This window comes from Paramormyrops kingsleyae, chromosome 13 (genome assembly GCF_048594095.1).
Source record: "Paramormyrops kingsleyae isolate MSU_618 chromosome 13, PKINGS_0.4, whole genome shotgun sequence".
Taxonomy (NCBI): domain Eukaryota; kingdom Metazoa; phylum Chordata; class Actinopteri; order Osteoglossiformes; family Mormyridae; genus Paramormyrops; species Paramormyrops kingsleyae.
In genome coordinates this window covers 29,411,310-29,436,312 of record NC_132809.1, presented here as the reverse complement: position 1 = coordinate 29,436,312, position 25,003 = coordinate 29,411,310, and the positions used below count along the sequence as shown (strand labels likewise).

Below are 25,003 nucleotides of genomic sequence, written 5' to 3'. Positions count from 1 at the left end.
CAAGGGATCATAGAAGAATACAAATATAAAAGGCAGGGTACATTAAACACTAAATGTTCCCCTCTTCTAGCGATAGTTAGCTAGCTGAAGGCATGCCGTAATCTTGCTAACTAGCGTTAGCATGAGCAACAGGGCTTGAAATTCATTTGTCAGAATGGGGGAGAATTCCCCATATTTGTGTAGTGGGGAATAATTGGGGAATAATTTGAGCTTTTTGGGGGGTGTAAAAAAAATAAAATAAAAAAAAATTAAAAACTCCGCTGATTCAACAGCATTAGCCGTGAAATAAAATGGTGAGGCTGCTGACACCCGGGTCATGGGTGCGAATAGCCACACTGGCTGTCCACTACTGGTGCAAACAGCATCTACCAAACTCTCTGCTCCATTAAAAGATGGTCAGTCATGATTGCTGCGGCAGGTCTTCCCGATGAAAGACGTCCATCTAGTTAGCTAATGAGGCTCACACTCCTGTAAGCCACTTACTCGTAGCCAACGGCTACAGCTAAGGCAACCGTGCTTTAACTTCAGTGGGGACCCTAGCCTGACATGGCTACCCCCCCCCCCCCCCCCAAGGGAGCCATTTCTTGAGCCGATAGAGAAATGAGAGAGAGTCAAAAACAATGCAACGTCAATAGTCCACAAGGGGCTGTCGGTGAAATCTGCTGATCGGGAGCAATCGATCAAGGGGCTTTAATAAGTTCACCCATTCCACGTTTCCTGAGGAAGAGTGAGGCCCCGTTTTTTTTGTGTCTTGGTTTTTTTTTTTACCAGGGCCTAGCATAGCCTAAGCATTAATCCGGCCCAGAGCTAAGAGCACAATATGAAACTCCACTTCAGCCATCTGACTGGGAGTAAACAGCCTTTATCTGGGGGTTGGTTCCTCCAAGCCGACGTGTAGACTCACCTGGACCATCCCAGGGGAGTTCCTCCTCTTCCTCTTCCTCCACCTCCTCCTCTACCTCCTCCTCTTGCTCCCGCTCTTCATCCACACTCTGTGGTGGCCCTTTATCTTCCTCCTCGCCCTCCGAGGGATCCGGTGAGTCTTCCGTCCGGTGCTCTGCCAGTGAAAGATTGCAAAGATCAGAGTCTCTCCTCTGCTGCCAGGAAGTTTTATTTCCCCACAACCTCTGCCTGCGTGTTTATACACATTACTGCTAGATCTACAGGCAGATCATCCTTAAAACCGTTTGGGTATTTTACTTTCACAGGGTAGTGTCTGCCCTGGAGGCATTACACATTTTTAAACCTTCATCAGCTCCTAAAACACTTTCCCAGCAATAGTTTTTTTGTTTTCTTCAGTCTCTGATTTTTGGTGAATTGTGTGTCAAGGATCTTGACATCAAAATGTATGTCTGGGCACGTACGTCAGCTACATCTCACGTCTAAAAGGTGAACAGACTGCGGTTAAAAAAAACGCAGCGTTCCGTTGCAACGACTTCCATCAGCCGATCAGCCTGTAGCCTCAGATGATAGAATCGTGGCACCGAATCGGCCAGCGGGGGCGCTGCAGGACCTTCCACAGCAGGTGCTGATATACATAATTAATAAACAGCATCCCAACAGTGAGAGGTGCTGCATTTTCAGAATGTCACCCTCCCTGCTGAGTGTGGCACTCTAACTTCCCCCAATAGCTGCCCCCAACTTAAAAGTTACAGATGGCTTTTTCTAGGTTTGGAAAAGGACTCTCCCCCCCCCCCCCCCCATCTCCCTCCCCATCTCCCCACCCCGATAATGCCTCAGCTGTGTGCGAGCAAAGGGCATGTTTGTCCTTGCGTTCTCGCTCCGATAAACAGCGATAGTTCCCGATCAATACCTGCCATAAACGGCTCTCCCGCGTGACGCCTCAGCGTTCACATTATTAATGTCACAGATGGTGGCGAGATCCACGTTGTCAAACTGATCAGCCATCTCTCACACACACACACACACACACACACACACACACACACATACACACACACAAAGTCGTGTAATCATATCTTTCATCAGCTCATTCATTTCTATGGGAAATATGCTAATGCTAACTATGACAACCTTAACCCCTACCCAGCCCTAACCATAACCATAAGTAACCAAACAAAATACAAGAGTTTGCATTTTTAGTTTTTTTATTGCAATCACGGATTTTCATTAAATAGAGTTTTCCTTTATGGGGACCAGGAAGCCATAAGGTGGGGTCCCCACAAGGTAAGGTATACCTGGACCACACACACACACACGGCTGACCTAACAGTACCTTTATTTCCAGCTATAAATCACACTGAATGGCATATTGATCTTATCCTGCAGCACTGAGCTGAGAGACTGCAGCTGGGACAGCAGTTATTGCATTTAATGTTATCAATATTATCTCTTGTATCATCATCGGGGGGGGGTGGGGGGGGGGGGTGGCGACAGGTATCACGGAGGAGACAACAGATTTTCCACCAGTCCCCCCAAACTGCTTCCCCCCGCAACCACTCCCACCCCGAACTGTCTCCATCTATCTGATAAATACTCAGAACATCCTCGTTACACCCTGAGGGCAAAGTCACCCACCACAGGTTCCTCAATCCACTTTACATACCAAACACAATTTTACAGCCCTAATAGACATTAATGTCATTCCCATTCTGGCCCTCATTCAAGAACAGATTCTCCAGCACTCTTTCCATCTGGCTTATTCAGGACGCCTTGTCCGCTCATAACATTTGCGAGTTGACCGAGAAAACTATGGACCAGACAGAGAGAGTGTGTTAATCTTATTAAATGCATTTCTGTCAGATTTGAGGAACGATATCCCCCTAGCCAATGCCGGCTATATGACGACAGGGAGTGCAATTAAGCAGAGAACCATCCACACACTGGATGGCGCTAGTGCTTCCTTTTGCTGTCAGAAGTACAGCCCTGGGGTTTCCCTCTTCTGTGGTTCCCGAGCAAATTAGAGCGGCCCTTCCTCAGTCGGGACGCCATCGTTCACCCGCAGGTCAGGGAACAGGAAGTAGAAATGGCTTCAGCATCAGATACGACGACAACAGGGGAGCCAGCCGGCATGTTTGTGCGCGTGTGCAGGTGTGCGTCCCACGAGACACAGACCGCCGCTGCACGGCTGGCCTGAGGGGGCGTCCCTGCCGTCATTATCGGGTGTTTATCATCCAACTCTCTCCCCCAGATGCCGGATAAGGTCTTTATGAGCTAGCTGTAGGTCGATAGAGACCGCGGTATTGATCCGGGTCGAAAGAGCAGGTTCCTGGATTCTGTAAGTTTGGATAGCGGCACAGGGCGGCGAGGAGGAACGCGGCCGTGCCACGGAAACCTCCAGAATCAGATGAGGAAATAGACACACACACACACACACACACACGCTGTGCTCCTCCACCACTCACACTTATCTCACACACACACACGCGCACGGACTGCACTCCCCGACACACACACACGCTCAAGCACGGAGAGGCTCTCTTTCTCACACACACACACACACACACACACACACACACACACACGCTGGGCTAATCTCTAATCTAAACCCGATTAGCACCTGACAGAATTTCCATGCGTTTATCGAAATCCAGCCAACGAACGGACGCTTATCACTGCAACGTCAAATTTCACAAGAGCTGGAATTTGAGATTAAACAGGGAAAACAGAAATTTTGATTAACTCGACAAAAATGACTCGAAACTGTGGCTTTCATGGTCTAACTGCATAAAAAAAAAATGGACATCGGGCACAGAATGTTACACCCTGAACCGCGGACACACACACACACACACACACACACACAGACACACACACTACAACTCCTCTAACTTCCCCCACCATTGTCTCTCACCGCTACTTTCTACATAACTGGTGTGTGCCCGCTTACTCATTACTTACTCATTACTGTTACTCTGTTAGGATATCACTAGAACAGTAGTGTCAGTTTTGTTTTCATTGCCCCTTGGTTGGGTAGAGCCCCACCCTGTACTGAACTGACTGTATTGAAGATGCTGGTGTACATGTTTATTATTGCGCGTGCAGGGACAGGGTCAGCCCAGCCAGAGTCAGTGTCAGGTGACCAGAGCCTGACATGCTGACTGATTCTCCTTGTCCCTCATTTTGTGGGGTGTTACATGTTTTTCTTCCCCCCCTCCCAGCCCTACACCACCACACAAAACCACACACCACCACACACATAACCCTGCACACTTCACTCTCCCAGCACGGTTCCTTTTCAGCCCCTGCTAAAGCTCCTGGTTTTAATCCACGCTCTCTTGTTCTCAGCCGTCCATCCCGTTGCCGCTTGCGCCTGACAAGGACCCCAATTCCCCAAATTAAGACCCCATCCCCTGGACCGCGTGGCTTGTGAAACGTGGCTTTTTTTGCCACGCCAATCTGAAACGGCGTCACAGCAAACTCCGACTTTATTCTAACGCCCTTACTGCCCATGAAAAGTGTCAGCAAAATATCCATAACTGTCCTTAAAACGTAAACAGAAATATGGTACAACCCACCTGATCCCAACCACATACACTGTACAGCCAGGTCCAGTCATGTCTGTGGTCTTTGAGTTTAACCTTTGAGTTATAAGAACTTCAGGAACCTCAAGCAGGATATTCAAGCAAAACACAGCGACATCTTTCATACACCTCCGGCCCAAGGCAATATTTCTACTGCACAATATGCAATTTGCATAGATTTAAATGCACACCAAAATTATGAATACAAATCCATACTACAAGAGTGACTAGCGAGCTAATAGATCAGGCAGGATCTGAAAGGGCGGGGGTGCAGAAACAATGCAAAAGCCAAGACTTAGGGCAGGTCTCTACCTCCAGGCTCTCTGTGTAGTCAATGACGATTCCTGTAGCCCTGGAAGAGAACAGAGCCGTGGACCGTCTGGGGTCCCCAAGGACTCCTTCGAGAAACACTGCCGTAGCCAACATTCTGCTGCACATCATCCCACACTTTCATTGTACATCTTCATTTTAGAACTACTAATATCCTTACTCTATTTTCGTCTAATTTTACAGCCTTGTTTTTATTTTGATTGTTATTTTAATCTTATTTAATTTTTTTCATACTATTCATTTTATTACATATTCCCTTTTAAGCACAATCCAGGGAGCAGGCAGAGAACCATCTCACTACTCAGGTTTACGGTGTGTTTGCATATGTGACACATTAAATTTGAAGCCTGAACTGAACTATATCAACATGGGGCATAAATGAAGGGATTCCAAGATGGAAACAGGCTTTTCCAGAAGTGAAATACAAACCCGTATAGAGGAGATGGGAGATCAGAGAGCCCCTTACAGGGAGAATGTGCGCCTGGCAGCAGACGTACCTTCGCTGTACAGGGATGCAAAGGCCGGGCTGGATTCGCCACATTCGGCCAGATCGTCAGGGTCTGAGGCACCGCCCTCGTCTCCTGACGAGCTCAGATCATCAGGTGGGTTGTCCTCACCCTCCTCCAGGTCCCCCATGGAGCCTTCAGGGAACAAAAGAGAACCCTCAGGTTTACATTTTTATATACACAGCAGTCACTTATCCAATACAACATACATGTTTTTTTTTTGAGAAAGCTGGGTCAGACATTCTCTGGAGCAAAGGTTAACGATCTTGCTCAGGGGCACAATGAAGAAATCACCCCTGCCAACCTTGGGATTTGAACCAATGACCTTCTAATCACAGGCAAAGTGCCCAATCCCGTTCACATTTGGGGAAGGATGTTAAGACTTCACATGACATAGCGAACCGGTGCTTCAGTGACGACAATGACTGAGGGAACATGCCTCTGTATGCGACGATGACTGAGAGAGAACATGCCTCTGTATGGGACGATGACTGAGAGAGAACATGCCTCTGTATGGGACGATGACTGAGAGAGAACATGCCTCTGTATGGGACGATGACTGAGAGAGAACATGCCTCTGTATGCGACGATGACAGAGAGAGAACATGCCTCTGTATGGGACGATGACTGAGAGAGAACATGCCTCTGTATGGGGCGATGACTGAGAGAGAACATGCCTCTGTATGCGACGATGACAGAGAGAGAACATGCCTCTGTATGGGACGATGACTGAGAGAGAACATGCCTCTGTATGCGACGATGACTTTAAACATCTGCGGCATCGGTGCCCTGAAACACAGGCTGTGATGTTTCTCTCAACTCGCCATTACAGATTACGATGGCACTCAAACAGCCAGAGCGGCAAAGAAAAACAGCCAGATAAAACTATTCCATTATTAATTGACTCTTTTATCTAAAGAAAGTTGGAGATTTAGCCATTTATATCTCATTGGATAAGTTCAGCACTGTCCCCCCCCCCCCCATGGTACAACAGCTGAACCCCTACAAGAACTTCAAACTACCTCACTTCAAATCTCCCTCCCTACTACTTCATCGCCTTTGTAGCTCGATTTGCACGTTTGATGCACATCTCACTATTAGCCCCTTTGTTGCTTCAAGACCATTTTCTCCAGAGAAGTGTACAAAAGCACTTGGCACTTTCACAACCACTCTACAGAACCACCATTGGCACAGTAATGATCCCCCCCCCCCCCCCCCCCCCCATGCCCTGGCCATTACACCCCACCCCCCGGAGAGCACCTGGCCTGACACAATCTGAATTCCCTCACTGTGCACATGGAATGAATCTCACATTTAAGTCTTCGCTGTTTTGATTTTGCGGTAAAACTGGTTCTGGAGACCAGATGACACAAATTTGTCAGATTCTGCAACAGGACCTTGACCTACCTTATAAATAACATAGTTCAGTGGATAAATTTGCAGAATTACAGCAGCTTATGTCACACTAGATTCTATAAACAGAACATAATGAATGGCCTTAAATAGGATGCCCTACACCAGACTGCTGTTAAATTTTTAAGGAATTTTAAAAAGCCACTGTCTTAGAATAAGTACCTTAAGAACAAAAACACACCATTCACCTAACTTGCTTATCTGTAAAATGTGTATGACTTCAGAAATTAACAGAGGAACCAGTTAATCGATTTACTGCATGGAACACTTACGAATGCATACGACATAATGGGTAGTCTCAGGAGTGCAATCACTAATCACGGACCTTCCAAGCAGTTCAAGTGCAGCGCGTCATTAGATGCGGAGCCAACTGAATCAAAACTGCCTTTTCGTAATATATTACTGTTTTCCGTATCCATCTCGATATTTAGCAACTGTCAGACCGCAAACTGTAACGCTGTTACATAACTGTCGAATGTTAAATATTCTGCGCAAAACACCACAAGACGGTCATGTTCAAGAACTTCGAGTAAAGATCTTCCTAAAAGCTTATAGAAAAAAACCTCAGGACGGATAAAAACAATAAGTAACAAAATGATAATTATCATTAACATAACTCATAAATTCAGATCCAACCGGCCAGTTAGAACAAAACCCGAACGGCTCCTTTGCTGCACACGGGAGCTCGGAGGCCGACGCAGGCGGCAGTGACGCCCGGCGATACGGCGGGGGCTCCATCATGCCTCAGCGAGGAGACGATCCCCGAGAAAAGGCACTAATCTGCATATTCATACATCCCGGGACTTATCACTGACAAGAAAGGAGCATCCATCTGACAGCAGCCGCTGATCATCAGCGGAAAATAAATAAAAACAATTGGCTTATATGTAGCGAAATGAACTAGCGTGGAGTCTTATGGAAATTAACACTAGTTAAAATTCTCCAGTTTTGGTAAATTAATTTTCATTAGGTGGTGATGAATGAGAGGGGATTGTTCCTAGCTAATGCCGTGACTGCAGGCGTATATATTTACACTCCCCGAACAAAGAGGCCTATAATCTATACAAAGCACACAACAATACCCGTGAATAAAGAGCCTTGTACAAAAAGGGAAAGGCAATTTTTCTAATTCTGTTAATTTCACTTCCAAAGCAATTAAAAACGAGGCGGAGATAATGCTTCGAAACAATCGCTGCCTGACAAAGTGTTTCTGTCTTTGTAAATGAAACATCTTTAGGCTAATTTCGACTTCCACGCCTGCATGGTTCACTCTAATTTCAGATAAAATTAACACAGTTAGATTTGGAACTTAATAAAAAGAGGAAAGAGAAAAAGATAGATCCTGCACACAATATTTTTAGAATTATAGAACCCTACTTTGCTAGATCTAATTTTCAGTATCTGTGAGGACATTTTCATACAATTAATTTTCCTTTAATCATAACTGTACAAAGGAGTTCTCTGTTCAAAATTCCAATTACATTTCATGTTTAAAATGTAAGTTTGAATTATGATTTTTCTTTCACTCAAGTGTTCCGGTTTAATGAATCAATCGCGCATCACTGCTCCCCGACATCAAAAGCTGCGGTAAAAGTTCCTCTTCTGCACATGACCGCCAACTAAGGGCCCTTTTCGCCGTCTTCAGCCCAGAGTGCTATCTGCGTGAATGTCCAGTCACCAGAAGTAACAGCGATTATCGCTGAATATGCTCTGGAGATGTACACCCCCGTTTCAAGGACCAGTCGCCCTACGTGGTGGCCGGGAAGTGAGACAGGTCGCACTTATGGAGACGGGACCCCGCGGGGCTCCCGGGGCAGATTCTCGGGCAATTTCTATCGTTGAAAGACAAAAATAATAATAATAATGCAAACCACATGATGTCGGATGCATTTAATCTAAAAATAACTTTAATCGATGGAATAACTAATCAATTCATAAAAAGCACCTAGCCTAATAATAATAGCAATAATAATAACGACAAATACGTTTAATATAAAACTGTTTCTACAATAAAGTTGGTGAGACCGACTCATCCTCCAATCTGAAATGCTTTTGAGGAGCGTAAGTTATAAATAAAGACAGGGCCTACAGAGAAATAGGACTTCGGCTATATTTCTGGTCATAATAAATAGGCGCTGAATTTCGTGCATGATATTAAAGGTCACGGAAAGGAAACAAAATATTCAGTCATCTGACAAAATCAATGCTATCCGCTTCATTTTAAACCTGAACAACTTGCTTGAATCAACAGGTCTGGAACAACAGGCTCCGACGCCTCCTGTATGGAGTTAATTTTCACTGCAGCGTGCAAAACGGGCCACGCTCCCAATAATGACTAACATCCAAGCCATTACTTATTTCATCGACCTGCGGATCGGCACGGTACACACTGAACATGTGAAAAGCTAATATTTTCGTTAATATCCACGTACGTGATAAACATCAAACTCGGTAACATGACTGTGGCCAGGGACTGGTCAATGGTAACCATTCGCAAAACGAGATTAAATTCTGCTTCCTATTCTTAGGGAAACAAAAATATTACACTTAGTTACATCAAAAACGAACAATCATATTCTAATTTTTATAGCCCCTCCCGAATACTTGACTGATCTCAGGTGTCTTTTTTAAAATATGAAAATAAGAAGTAATAAGATGAGGCTTTGAATGTAAACTGCCACTCCACCGGCGGAACAGAGCCGGGCTGATGAAGGCAAAGGAGATAATGATTTATTAACTTCGCGTCTACATCAAACCTGTGTGTTTAACAACTGTGATTAAACATCGGAGACACAGCAGCTCTTAAACTAATAACAATCTTACAAAACATTTTTAAATCAAATTAAAAAAGATTAGCACTGTTTGTATCAGACGGAGGCTTATGAGAAATTTTTGAAAGACACAAGCGGTACCTTTGTACCAACTTCAGAGGAACAAAATTGTATTTTGCAACAGTAGTGAAACGGACAAACTGATGGCCGGCTTAGACTACCAATAAGAGAAATTCTTTAACGGGATTTTAAATGATCGTGGGAAAAAAATATTTTAGAACTATCAATGAAATGGAATGTATCCGTTTCTCCACAGAAAAAAGGTGAAACTATGTACAGTACTACAGAGGATATATGAATTACGCATATCTGTGCTTATGAAGAAACCCGTTTTCCGTACCTTGCGTAATATTTATCCTTTTTAATATTTAGTTTTTCTGCTTGGCATATCTGTGACCGACGCTCGAATCGGCACTAAGGGAACGAAAGACAGACACGTGTAACCTGGTGTGTCGCATCATCTGCCGACTCCAGGACCTTGAGGTCGCATGTATTACAGACTGGAATAAAAATATGGTTAAACTAAGCCACCATGTTTACCGCCTATGGTATACACTCCTTTACGCGAGTCGGGTCCATACCAAGCAATATAGGACAAAAAAAAAAATATTGAAGAAATATTTTCAAAATGAAAATAGAAACGGGTGGGGCCGCCCACAGCAAAAGCGTGGAATCAGCGCGGTCCGCCTCCGTGACAGTGCTGGGTCGCTGTCCTTCACGTGAAGGTGCGGCAGGAGGATGAGACCCCAAGCCGCAGTGGGAGCTAGCGGGTGAGGAAGGAGTTAAAGGCGCTCCTCTCCCTCTCCCCGTGGCTGGGAGCGTCACTCGGTGAGGATGGCTGGGAGCCGTTCACGGTTATCGGCTCCTGCAGACTCTCTCTGCCGGTCTGATCTGTCTCCTCTTCATTAAGCAAATACGCCGACGTGGAAATGAAAACATAATAGCTATTTGATTTCCAGAGAGATATTTTGCATATTGGTTGGGCGCTGATAGCGGAATTTCATCAAGCCGTTTTTTCATGCTTTAAAAACTGAATTACTGAGCCCAGCTTCGACTGGATTTCTTTACATTTCAGGGAAGAGCAAAAAAAAAAAAAAAGAAAAAAAAAAAAAAGCGCAGTTCCCCAGGAAGACTACTTAAACTATTAAATATCCCCTTCCCTTTTTCTTTCTCTGATAACAAGGAAGAAATTTAAAGCATTCACAGTGCTTTAGGTTCACTATATTAATCTTAGATAGGCGAGAGAAAATTAACTCCTTAATGAGCAGCAGCCGTCCCTCAGATAATGCGTCGGGCAGAAAGAGAGACAAAATAAGGAGATATTTCCCCCATCTGACGGTGACGTTGTGGGTCTGGAGAGGGCAGGTGTGTGATGAGGTTATAGTACCAGCCACTGCGGATTGCCACAGAGATTAATCGCGGGGCATGGGGGTATTTTTCATACCCCGCAGGAGGGAGAAAAAACTGCACCAGCCAACTAAGATCTACAAAGCACTTCACAGCAATCTACTAGATATACCCCCCCACCCCACACACACACACACAGGGAAAGTCACTATGGGGAAAATAAATCTCCCCGTTATCTCTGCTGTCTGAGCACAACGGGTGTGACCCCGCCAGGGTTCAGCTGCCCTGCTCCCATGCCCTAACACTCACTCAGACACCCACACCCCACCCCACCCCCCACCCCTCCCGACAGTCAAGCCAGAGCCGATTCTTGCCATTCTGACTCGATAAGTCACACTGATGCGGGAAGATTAAGAGAGATGTGTGGTAGAGGAGCGCTCGAAACTACACTTGGCGTTCCTTAAACTGTCAGGTCACTTTGGAGATGATCAGCAATGTATGTCGCTCTAAAGGCGCTCTGCTTATTCCTCCTTCCACTGAATGTTCTATTAAGTTAGCAAAACATGTCTTTTAAAACCTTGTGGAGGAGCTGAGGGCAAAACCATGTTTTTTTTCTCCTATGCTGGGTATAGGCTGGTCAGTACGCAGGCTTGCTTAGTACACCAAATCAAAGCAAGTATGGGTGTGAAACCTGTACCCGGTTCATCCATCCATCCATCCATTAATGCTAATGAAGTATAGTGTGGAAGTATGTAAAGAAAAGGGCTGTAAGGGTGGAGAACTCTATCTGCAATAGCATCTATTGCCAAAAAAATCCAAGCAAGATTTCATCAACAATTTACACATCACCTTTTTAGAAAGACAAGAGTATTCTGTATTTAGGTAACCTTAAGACCCCAATCCTTCACGGGTCTCCAAACAAGGTTATAAAGCCATGTTGGGTGGACCTACTGGTTTACCATGTTTAACTTCCTTCGCAAAGACGGCGAAATGAATGCGTGATGACAGGCTCATTCCGCTGTCCCTGAAACTTTTTTTTTTTTTTTTTTGGCTTTCACCGGTTCTCTTTGGCACGACATGAAATGCTCATCCCACCCCCCAGCAGATAGTCGTCACACTCAAGGCCACAGCGTCGCCCCACAGCGATTAGAGGGGAACAGAGGTCTGTTGTACTGAAAAGCATCTCAGTCAGTGGGGGGGGGGGGGCGACATCCACACGTCTCGCTGAGTTTTTATTTGCCAGTGCGGCCGTGTTGCTATATACACTCTGCACTTGATCGAATGAAGGAAGCCTGCTCAACATCAGAACTGTCAGAGATCGACCTCAAGATCAAAAAAAAAAAAGGACGTTGTCCTTGGACGACGGCGTCTGCTGGGGCAGAGCGTGGGGTATCGTCAGTCCCGAAACGTTTGGGGTTTGGCCGAGAACTGACACGACGGAGGCAGATAAACAAAGCATACGTTTCCCTCGCCATGTGTGCAGCGTCGCCGCCCACGCAAATCGCCCGTCGTTTTCTCGCCGCAGTGAGCGGGGAAATAACAAGAGGAGGAACAGGCCCAGATCGAGCTGGCAGGCAGCTGAGGGCCCGAGACCCTGGAATATCCAAGCCAGGCATGCAGACAAGAGGCAGCCGATAAGCAGCCGATAAAAGATAGAAAATAGCAGCAGATTTGAACTTTCCCACCGTCCCGAGATCCACGCGGGGGGGGGGGTGCGGAGGGGGGGCGGTGGCTGAGGGCTGGAATGGAATCAGCGACTTACTCTATGCTTTCCTATCTCTGCCTGAGCAACCAGCAAGGCCATCAAGTGGCTCGGAGAGCAGAGCACATGCACACACACACACACACACACACACACACACACACACACACACACACACACACATACACACATACACACATACACACATACACACACACATACACACATACACATACACACACACATACACACACACACACACACGCAGAATAAGCCCTTAATCGTATAGAAAGACATATATACCAGACCAGCACCGTCAAAGCAAGCTGCACTGCAGGGTAACCCAAATTCTCCAGAGGTAGGAGACAACACATTATTAGTAGGAAGAGAAGGTGAAACTGCACTCAGATGTCATCTTTCAGCACATGCTGACTGCAGAAAAAATGGCCGTCCTTGGATGATTGTGTGCGTTGAGAAAACAAAAGGAAAAAAAAACCAAGTTGATTGAGGCGGCTGATTGACCAGCATAGCCTAAATAACAAAGCTGTGTCGTATTAGTGACACAAGAACTGGGATCACAGTGCAGATAAACCAGACTGCCCAGGGGCAAGTGTGTGCCTGGTGTAAACACCAAGACAGTGACACCTTCAGTGTCTCTCTGAGAATTATCATCCATCCATCCATCCATCCATCCACCCAGGGCTGGGGGGCACATTGGATGGGATGCCAGTCCATCACAGGCCACATACACCCAAGGGGCTGTTTCAAGATGACAGATAGTGTAACTGCATATCTTTGGTCGGTACCTGAAAAACTGCAAACTGCACACACATACAGAGCAGGGGGAAATATTATTATAATATTATTAACAGATGGTCAGCCAGCAGCAAATAACCAAAGACTGTCGTGATGCTGGTACTGTCCCATACAGGGTCTCTGTGACCTCCAGCGAACAGTTTGCCCACTGCCCTGTCACCTCCAGGCTAAACTCCCCGACAGGCATGCATGAAGCGCGAACAGGAGCAGACACAAGAATCGTCTGTCTTTGACTGTTCCAAATGCGTGTTTGCAGTGGATTATGGGAATTATGCTCCCAGTAATTATGCATAATAAGTAGAAAAAAAAACGGAATGTACTCTACCAGACTGCAGACTTCACACTACCAAGGAGATAAGATTTAGCATCATAAGGATTCAGAGAGGAATGCTGCCTGTGGACATCTGAAAACTGCCCTGCTGTCACAGCAGGGACCCATCAGCCATGCTGGACGAGGACAAAACCGCGTTATCGTTTTCGTACGTTTCAGACGAAAGAGTCATGACACACCGAGAAGACTGGAGCTTTGTAATAAAAGACCATTTTACAAGGAAAATCTGGCAAGATGACTGCACTTCAAAAAAAGTTTTAAAGTAGACATTATGAAATGACACAAAATAAAATAAAACCTCTTAAAGTTAGTTGCTGGTGCGCCCCCCCCCCTCCCCCTAACCGAGATCTTTTCCTCACTCCCCCATCGATCTGATGTAAAATGACATTGATTGGGCAAAAGATAAACAGACTCACACACTCATGGAATGAGCTGATGCCTCCCTATAATGACACATGTGAAGCAGGTAAAACGTGGCACACGGTGCTGAGAGCATATCTAATGCGGGGCGGGAGTGCAGGCCGGGCCCGGCTGCCACGGAAACGGGGACGGTTTAGGACGAGTCAGGCTCGGCTGCCACGGAAACAGACGGTTTAGGACGGGTCAGGCCCGGCTGCCACGGAAACAGACGGTTTAGGACGGGTCAGGCCCGGCTGCCACGGAAACAGACGGTTTAGGACGGGTCAGGTCCGGCTGCCACGGAAACAGGGACGGTTTAGGACGGGTCAGGCCCGGCTGCCACGGAAACAGACGGTTTAGGACGGGTCAGGCCCGGTTGCCATGGGGGTATATGCCATTTTCAGCGCCTGTTCTCAGATCTCCACCTCGACGCTAACCCTGAGCAGGGAGGACAAGTGATTGTGACTGCATGCCATCAAGAACCCCCCCCTCCCTCCCTCCCTCCCTGTCTCCCTCCCTCTCTTCCCTTCCCTCCCTGTCTCCCTCCCTCTCTTCCCCTCCCTCCCTGTCTCTCTCCCTCTCTTCCCCTCCCTCCCTGTCTCTCTCCCTCTCTTCCCCTCCCTCCCTGTCTCTCTCCCTCTCTTCCCCTCCCTCCCTGTCTCTCTCCCTCCCTTCCCCTCCCTCCCTGTCTCTCTCCCTCTCTTCCCCTCCCTCCCTTCCCCTCCCTCCCTGTCTCTCTCCCTCCCTTCCCCTCCCTCCCTGTCTCTCTCCCTCTCTTCCCCTCCCTCCCTGTCTCCCTCCCTCTCTTCCCCTCTCTCCCTGTCTCCCTCCCTGTCTCCCTCCCTCTCCCTCCCTGTCTCCCTCCCTCTCCCTCCCTGTCTCCCTCCCTCTCCCTCCCTGTCTCTCTTCCCCTCCCTCCCTGTCTCTCTTCCCCTCCCTCCCTGTCTCTCTCCCTCTCTTCCCCTCCCTCCCCGTCTCTCTCCCTCTCTTCCCCTCCCTCCCCGTCTCTCTCCCTCTCTTCCCCTCCCTCCCCGTCTCTCTCCCTCTCTTCCCCTCCACGTGAGCTGTCCTGGCCTTCGTCTAGAGTGCACTGGCCCTGAATCTGAGTCGGGACAATCGGGCTGGTGCGGTCAGGCACAGACTCCTTCTATCAGTGCCGAAGACTAAATAGATCCCAGAACATCCCAGATTCCGATCACGAGAGCAGGGGGGGGGGTTTAAATACAGAAGCCACTGCGTTAACCCGGCTTGAGGGCCATGTTTTGGCTACGGAGGCTAAGCAGCGTGATTTGGTGTGTAGAGGTCAGAACGAACAGCCCAGGCCTGATCTGCTGCTGATCTGCCTCCCAGGGCCACGACGACCCCCAGTCACCCAGTCACTTCACACACCAGCATCTATGGTATGTCTACTTACATAAGAATCTATGCCTGATCTCCACAGTTACGGAAGCTATACATCCAGCCTGTCTGTGCCAGCTGGGTGTGGACTGAGGATCTTAGCCTGTGTGTTGGTGGCTGATGGACAAAAAAAGAAGAAAAAAAAAGATCGGTGTTCATTAGTCAAAGTTAAATGTCAGCTAGGTTTCCAAAAGGGTTTAAAGAGGGCTAATTGGTGTAATCCATCCCGGTACTACAGAGGCTGGCCGGCAGGGCATCAGGGAAGTACTGAGGAGGCCGGTCAGTGCAGGGCATCAGGGAAGTACTGAGGAGGCTGGTCAGTGCAGGGCAACCGGGAAGTACTGAGGAGGCTGGTCAGTGCAGGGCACCAGGGAAGTACTGAGGAGGCTGGTCAGTGCAGGGCACTAGGGAAGTACTGAGGAGGCTGGTCAGTGCAGGGCACCAGGGAAGTACTGAGGAGGCTGGTCAGTGCAGGGCACCAGGGAAGTACTGAGGAGGCTGGTCAGTGCAGGGCAACCGGGAAGTACTGAGGAGGCTGGTCAGTGCAGGGCACCAGGGAAGTACTGAGGAGGCTGGTCAGTGCAGGGCACCAGGGAAGTACTGAGGAGGCTGGTCAGTGCAGGTTTTCTAAGGATGCGTTGATGTCCTCCCTTCACTCTCCCCCTACTGACTGCTGCATTTTCTCACCACTGCTGTGTAATTGAGTCGCAGCTCCATTTCCCACACAGAGGTGACCAAGCAAGTTCTAGCCATCGGATTCCTCTCAGCATGGAGGAGAGATAATGCAAAAAACATCCTGACCGGAAACTAGCAAACTCTAGGATACCACAGCATCGGGGGAGGGGGGCGTATACAGACAGAAGCCCACGTGTCGGGGAGGTGGGGGGGGGGGGGGCAGTACAAGCATTATCTACTGTTTATGTCATGTGGCACAAAATGACAGATAAAGAAAGATCCTCCAAGTATGTGTGATAGCTCTGCAGAGCATGTAGAGGGGATGCAGCAGAGATAGGGGCTTGTTGAATATCACCTCCTGCATGGCTGCCAGCGCTGAAGGAGGACGGCATTTATAAGAGCTGGGGCACGGCTGCGGCCCCCACTGCACCGATAGCATCGATCTCGGGAGGGGGGCCGCACTGAGCCCCGCTTGCATCTGTGCCTCCATTCGCCAGAAAGGGGGACGTCCTGCTGCCCAATATCCAATAGGGAAAAGGCAGCATGGGATGGTATGCACACCCGCGCCTCAGCTCACACACCCAGGCCTAATACCCAGGACTGATAAAGCCACATTTCCTCACTACTTAGATAGCCACAGGTCACGCGCGTGTTGCTCAGTGGGTTAGGTCCCCATGCCTGTGATCAGAAGGTCGCTGGTTCAAATCCGGCGCCTGACAGAACGGTCACATCTCTGGTGGGCCCTTGAGCAGAATCCTTATCCTTCTGAAAACTGCCGGATGGATGGAGGACCGACTTGGACCCCGAAAAACTGCATCCACCTCTATAGGTGTGTAGGTCGTAAAACAGAGGCGCCATGTGGAAACGCGGGCAGAACCTATTCCAACGTACTTGTTCAAGCGGCGCACGAAGCACTATGAAAGCGGACGTGCCGTTTACACCTCTATTAAGAGGCTCGCACTGAGGCCCAGGTCGAGGCTGGCTTAGTCTGGCTGACTTAGGTGAGCCTTTCAGCCAGGCTGACTGCAGATAATTTTAATATAGGCCCAGTGTGGATTGCTGATAGTGTTTAAGGCAGGGCCCCATGCAGTGAAGCCTGGTAGTACCTATCTGTAATTAGTAACCATTCTCTATCACTGATAAGATAAACTCACCCTGACCTTTTCCATTTGGTCTCCATGGCAACGAGGCCGTCTCCCCCGATATTATTTTAGTGATTAAACAGCAAACAGCAGGGAGATGTGAGGAACTGATAGAGATGATTAATAACGGTGTCTGGTGGGGGGTGGTGGGGGGGGGGTGCCGGGTGTCACCGAGTCATGTGAATTGGCTGGGCTTGGCCTTGTGTTGAACAATGAAGGGGGGAAAAAAAAAACCTCAGTGATGAAAGTGATAGATGTCTCCTTTTTTTGAGAGGTACTCAAAAAAAAAAAGGAGAATTAGCATATCCACCCCCGCCCCGGCTCCTTTATCAAGCCCACTCCTCACACGACGGTGTCACTTTGATTAATCGCGCACGATCCTGACGTTTTGGGATCATCAAATGCCTGACGTTTTGGGATCATCAAATGCCTCTCTCCACCTAAACACGCCGAGCTTCCCGCAGAAGGCAAAAAGGCAGGAGGGATGAAAATATAACAGGGAGCAGAAATATAAGCAATGAGATGGGCGACAGTAACTTTGACAAGGACCCTTCGAGTGTTAGTGTAGTTTGGGGTTGTAAGTCTATAAATGTAATGTACACATGTACGTGCAGGTGCGCGCACACACACACACACACACACACCATCACCATTAAACATCAGTAAACGTGCCCGCAGGATGGGGTAGACAGGGCTGATCCACCGTCATCGTCCGGACCTGGGGACCTCTGGTGATATCACCACACTCCCGCTCATTTGCATGAAGAGGAAAGGGCGGTGGGACATGCAAAATGGTCCCCGTTGACCGAAAGGTCACCAGAGGGTAGGAGGGGGTTAGACAGCACCAGAGCCGATAACGATCCGAATCGCGGCATCGCTCATCGGCGAGATCTGCGGGCCCGATACACGCAGGAACAGCTTCCTAAACTGAGGCCTCAGTGATATACAAGTGTCACCCCCCCCCAACCCCCCATCTCCCGTTATCAAGCAGGGACACAGAAATTAACATTTAACCGTTTTACCAAACCCCTTGACTGAGAAAGATCTGTGTGATTTAGGAGGTGGACAGGAAGGTACCCCTGAGCTCAGGACAGCACTCAGCACTGCGCCACGCTGCCTCACTGCTAACCAGCTCAACCCCAATTCAAGTCCTCAGGGACCTCAGACAGTCAATGTTATTGCTTCCCAACTGGGAGGGACGGGGTTGCAAGACACCACTAAGAGGCAGCATCGGTTTACCCATGTTTTCATACAGTGTTACGATATAACTGTTGCTAACTTCATTCAGCACGATTCAGCAGACGTGAGGGTACCGATCTAAACAAGATGGCACTGTTAGAACGTCAAAGCCACTGTTGTATACTTGAGAGTTTGGCAGATATGGGATTACGATAGGCTTTAGGGTTTAATTCACATACCGCTGCCCTTAATGCAGCTGTATGCGATACATGCTTGATTCACGGTCTATTTCAGGCCTGCACATCTGTACGGCGCTTAGGGGAAGGGGACGACTTTACCGTGCTGAGCCGACAGCTGAGATGAACAACCATGAGGTTCAAAGGCGATTCCCGGAACCTCGTGCAACAAAGAACTTCCGCCACACCAAGACCCCCCCCTGTTCTCTAGGAGCCTCTGATCTGGCAGCCGGAACAAGCCTCAGAGGCCTATACCTTTCACTCCTGTGTCTCACAGACTCGCAGGTCTGGAAGTAGAGGGAGCATCCAAGCACAGGCCAAGTATTGCTAGAGTAAGCAAATTAAGCAGCACGATGTGGGGGGGGGGGGGGGCGGTATGGGGGGGGGCGGGGGGGCGGTATGGGGGGGGGGGCGGAGGGGCGATACAATGACCAGGGACCGGGGGCCGCTTTTCTCAGAGTCTTCCAAATGATTCTGTATCACTTCTCTGGCAGCTGATGTCCTGCGTTTCTTTTTAAATATTTATTTATCTATGTTTTTTTTCCGCTGCTCTGTGAATTCCGCTGAAATACTTCTGGGGTCTTTAAGGGCGCTATCACAGGCCCGGATCTGCTGCCTCCCGCCGTCGGCTGCATTCATTTAGATATCCGCGGCCGGCACCCAGAACTTAAGCATTATCAAACGTCTAACAGGGCCGACATGCCACATTATTGACAAATTATTCTCTGAGCGTGCAAGTCCCCTGACAAACTCACCAAGTATGCCACGATTCCCCCCACCCTGCCCCACCCCTCCCCCAGTACAGGACTCTATCTGATTCTATTAAGGACTCTGCACATTGTGCAGAAACTAGCCCGGCCTGCATTGCCTTAATATCTTCTACACGCTCATGAACTTGGTTACAATCATAATGGTCCAGAGTAATTTCCTTACCGCTTTAAGGACTCGAGTGGCTCTCAAATGAGCGCCAGAATGGAAATGTGGAGATGTAAGGCGAATCACACCGCCCACCCCCCTCCCAGACTGATATCCAAAAACCGACGGCAGCTTTATCGAACGTACTGGAACTTATTTTCACCATATCGCGGCAAATTAAGAAATGAGTGAACATCACACGTACGACCAGGGCGGCTAATCTATTAAGGAAATGATGACCAGTCGTATTATCAATAAACACCTAGTGATTCGGAGATTGGCTCTCTTATGAAAGACGCCTTCCTAAGTGGATCAGTGTCACAGCACATACCACAGCATGAAGATAGAATGCCAAAAGAGGAATAAAGAAAGAATGAGAAGAGGAGGAAAAGGAGAAGAGGAGAAGGAGGAGAAGGGAAGGAAAAGGAATAGAATGGAAGCAAAAAGAAGAAGAGAAGAGAAGAGGCAGTAAGGGCAGTGAGGTGGAGAGGTCACCAGGAGGGAGGGAGGGAGAGAGAGAGAGAAAGAGAAAGAGAAAGAGAGGCAAGAAAGACTTCCACAAAGGGGGAGAGAAAAAGGAGCCGACCCAGGGGCCGGAGCCCGTGGCCGGGGCCCGTGGCGGGGCCTCAGACAGCCATGCCGCCCACTGCCAAGTCCACATCCTATCTAACAAGGGTGTAGTTTCTTAACATTCATCATCGCTGAACTCTGAAACTTTATCAGCGGCGGAGCGCGGCGCCACAGCCCAGGCAGGCCATTCTGAGCTCGGCGATAGGCCCGATAACACGCTGATAGATTACAGCAGATTGTTTTACTTCAGGGGACACCGCCGCTAACGCTAATACTCAGACAGGAGTCAGCACTGATGGGGGGAGGGGGGGGGGCACAGAGAGGAAAGGGCAAGGAAAGTGAATGCGCAAAAGGAAAGGGGGGATTAATATCATTTTGTACAGAAGTGACCTGGGTTTAAGATGACAGTCTGAAAAGGAAAATGTCCTGGAAGCAGAATCATTTGAGAGAGGAGGACAGAGATGGAGATAGAGGGAGAGAGAGGGAGGGAAAGAGGGAGGGAGAGGGAGGGAAAGAGGGAGGGAGAGGGAGCACAAACACACAGAGGAGGAAAGACAGTGACGTGGCAGCACTAATATGGGATTATGTGTTGTCATGCCAATAAAGCAGGATTCAAATTAGAGGGAATGGCAGGCTAGGGCACAGAGAGGGCGGGTGGTGTTACGGGCACGGCGAGGGCGGGTGGTGAAACGGGCACGGCGAGGGCGGGTGGTGAGACGGGCACGGCGAGGGCGGGTGGTGAGACGGGCACGGCGAGGGCGGGTGGTGAGACGGGCACGGCGAGGGCGGGTGGTGTTACGGGCACGGCGAGGGCGGGTGGTGTTACGGGCACGGCGAGGGCGGGTGGTGAGACGGGCACGGCGAGGGCGGGTGGTGAGACGGGCACGGCGAGGGCGGGTGGTGAGACGGGCACGGCGAGGGCGGGTGGCCAGTCTGATGGGCACACAGAGGGCGGGTGGCATGATGGGCACAGGGTACACTGAGGGCAGGTGGCCAGAAGGTCACTGCAAGCCAGCTCGATCCAGAGCGGAGACAGAGTCCTGCTCAGGGTGCCGCTCTGGGTCTGTGGTGCTCATCACACGACTAAAACTGGGGAGGAAACTTAGGGCTAAAATCGCTTCACTGACAGCGGGAGCGACGCTGAACGAGTTGGACAAAACACACAAACTGGGACTGAACCTGATGCGTGTGCCCCCCCCCCCACCCCACAGAGCAGTAAAGCAGGAGGGAGGACATGGGGGAGGTCAGGCGCACGTGCTGGGCCTTAGAGAGCATCCTGTGTAGTAGTGACCCTGTGGTTCTGTTATGTAGGTAAAGCCAGCTGAGCAAAAACACCCCACAGCAAATGCGGCCCCCTCCAGCCAAGGGCAAGAGACCCAAAAGGGGCACCAGAGCAACAGCCGGCCTCCCACACCCCCCGTCTGAGTCAGGCTGAGGCCGGGCTTATCTGCGGCTTCCAACGAGGAACTCACAGTGGTGGAAGAGGGCGAGAGAGAGGTGTGTGTGTGTACTGTATGCCGAAAGGGTTAAATAGGGTTCATGTCACTCTTCCCCCCAGCAGAGACAGACAGGAGGGGGCCAGGGTGTATCCTCTACTGACAGAACTCAGCACTCTGCCCAGCGTTTAAATAAAAACAATTGCAAGGGAAAAAAATATCTATATTCATTTTAATTTGGTGCGAGCGTTTTATCAGCAGCCCATGAATAATCCGAGCGGTAATTTCTTTCTTTCTTTTCTGTTCCTGGCATTTTGGTGCCGCAAGATAAGGGTAAAAAACAACAGAAAGGCTAGCAGAATGAAAACGACAGATAGATAACATTGATATCAACTCCTACACAACAGTCACTCTCTTATCGGGCCTTTTAATCACAGTTCCGTTTTTTTTTTCCTCTCCTTCCCCCCCCCCCCCCTTTCACTGCCCGTTCTGTGCGGCCTGACTGAATGGGACTTACTGGCCTTAAAATGAAATCCTGCTTCTGGTATCAAATTAGCTTCACGTGCGCATTTTAGCAGCCCGCTAATGTGAATAATTCAGAGGCCAGACAGCTTTGGTGGAGGGCAGGACGCGAGAGGAGGGGGAGATGGGGGCAGGGGTGGTCACTGGGGGTGAGGGTGGGGGCCGGAGACACCCAGCGGCAGGGAAGCCTGGCACTTCTAAAGAAACAGAAAAGTTCACACGGCCATCAGGTCTTAGCTACCAAATTCAGGAAGCAGGTGCTGGACTATTTAAGACCGTGTTATGCCAGGCTGCTGGGGCAAACTTCAGGTGGGGGGGGCATCAGCAGGTCGGATTTATGGAGGGCTTGCAGTCGCTGAGAAAGCGCCAGATGCTGGTCGACCTTCCATACGGATCACCCCCCCCCCCCTACTGGTCAATGATCATGCCAGTTAATGAACAACAATTCTCTTCCGTCTCATTGGGGCTTACATCAGCCCAAACTGGGGGGCAGAGGTGTCGATAAAATAATTCTGGGTCCACAAAATCCCTCAGAAACCCTGAGAACATCTTACCCAGAGCAAAACTGGTGCCAGACTGATATTACACAAAAAAAAAAAAAGCATTTTAATATGACGCCCGAAATGTACAAAAGCTTTCCAGTATAAACGTCCGATGGGGGCTGCTGTTACAGTTTGGGAAGTTTTGTGTTTTGATATTTATGGTGGAAATAGCGCGTTTATGTTCACACATTTCTGCCTACTTGGCGGGTGCCACTCCCACCCGCAAATCGCCAGCCTCGCCCCGCCTCGGGACCCAGTCCAGCCCACCGCCTGAAGAGCTACACCACCCCTCACCCAAAGCCCATCCAAGATGCCAGGTTTCTGCCCTCATCGAGACCAAAAGAGAAGAATTTACACAGGAGAGGGCGCTTTCCGCACCCTGTGTCACCCCCTCCCTTTCTAGAAAGAGAGAGAAAGAAGAGAGAGAGAAAGAGAGAAAAAAAACATAATTTATCTGTGTATTATCAAGAAAGGCAGACACTTTAATCAGTCAGCTATGAAGTCAGTATTTCCATTCTTATCTGGCGGAGGAGTGGAAATAGAGAGCCGATAGTGCAGGGGAGCCCATCGGTGGGGAGGAATGATAATGGGGAGCGAGGGCTCGCTATTGGACCGCTGTGTCAGCGCTATCTCCACCCATTATCAACGGGCTTATCGGCGCCCCCATCAGCCGAGCTGTAATGGGGCCAGTTCAACTTTCCACATTATCATACGACTAGGACCTGGTTGAGAGAAAGCTAGAGGTCTGACTGGAGACAGAGAAAGAGGGAGGGGGGGGAGAGAGAGAGAGAGAGAGAGAGAGAGAGGGTGGGGTAGGGTGGGGATCAAAGAAAAAGGGAAAGAAGGAGAGATAGAGAGAGACGGAGAAACAGAGGACAGGGAGGCAGTCACAGGGTTATTGTTTATGGACAAAGAGCCTCACAGAGATAGTACAGGAAGGCAGGGGAACGCAGAGAGGAAAAGGATTAAGAAGAAAAATATTTGAGATTGCTGCAAACTAATATAAAAATTCCACCGGCAGCAGTTTCGGAACATCAGATTCCTACACGACGAAATCCCCTCGAACTGGAGGAGTCTGTGAAGCTTAAATGGGAAGAGTGTCCGAGGAAGGTGGGGTCCAGCGGGGGTGTCAGCAAGGAGCCTTAATGCCCCACATGTGTAATTAAACAGTATGAGTGTCAAACCCGGGTTCAGGCTGTCAGCTTTACCGTGCCGAAGCCTGACTGCCTCGCCTCTTCCATGGAAGTCAGCGCCTCTCTGGCCTAAGATTCCCTTTTGAGCTCATTTTTCCGCACATACGGGACTAAACGCCAGATAGCTGTTCCGTATTTGTCCCTAACCTCTCGTCCTTTTGTACAGTTACCGCGCAGCTATTTGTCTCTGGCACATCGATGTGCATTTTTTCCCCACCCAGGCAGTGACACTTCAGTCGTACAGCACATGCTACTTATAGAGATTCTTCAGCAGATGAAGAAGGAAAAATAAATAAGGAAAAGCTGACGTAAGATCTTTTAAGACTTTCTTTGCCAAGGGGATTTGGATCAAAACGAACAACGGATTTTCGTCTTGTCTACAGGCAGAAGGCCGGTCCTGAAGAGAGCTTTATGATGTACAGAGGCCATAATGACACCAAGGACAGACGATGGCTGCCAATGGTCCAGAGACCCACATCTTCTCATTGGCAGTGAGGAATCTCCAACTACTCTCCAGATTCCCCGCTGACCCGATTCGAGGAAACCTGAAATTCTCTATTATTAATAAGAAGACAAGGAGCTTCAACTAAAACAGGTGACGTAAAACGGAAGGTCAATGTGCCGACCAATTTACGGGACAATAAAAACACCCACCTACACCTCCTGTAAAATACAGGGGAAAACTTCATAAATACAACTATCATAAACACACAGATGCCAGTGAATCAGAACCCGCAGGGGATTAGCATAATGCTAATTAATACAGAGCCCACCTGAGACTACAAGTGCCATGCCCTGCCCCTTTCTCCCAGGATACCCCCCCCCCCCCCAAGTCGTCTTTGACTGACAGGTTACTTATCAGCCAAAAAACACACACTCGCATGGTTTACACAAGCGCAAAGCAAACCCAGCTCTGAGATCACTCATAACACAATCTCTAATGAGTCATCCTGTACAATCCGGTGACCGTTTCAGGGAGAGAAAGAAGGGAGAGGGCAAGAGGAAGAGGCACAAAGGAAAGAGATAGAGACTGGGG

General features: G+C 48.9%; 1 protein-coding gene across 1 annotated transcript in view; it reads right to left on the bottom strand.

Moving 5' to 3' along the window:
* Positions 1-25,003, bottom strand: part of zfpm1 (zinc finger protein, FOG family member 1) — a 67,171-nt gene that overhangs the window by 36,591 nt on the left and 5,577 nt on the right. Inside the window, exons 2-3 of the mRNA XM_072698587.1 lie at positions 5,312-5,455; positions 905-1,057 (exon numbers count right to left, since the gene is read on the bottom strand). Of these exons, the coding sequence (XP_072554688.1) occupies positions 905-1,057; positions 5,312-5,455 (297 nt within the window). The remainder of the gene's footprint in view (positions 1-904; positions 1,058-5,311; positions 5,456-25,003) is intronic.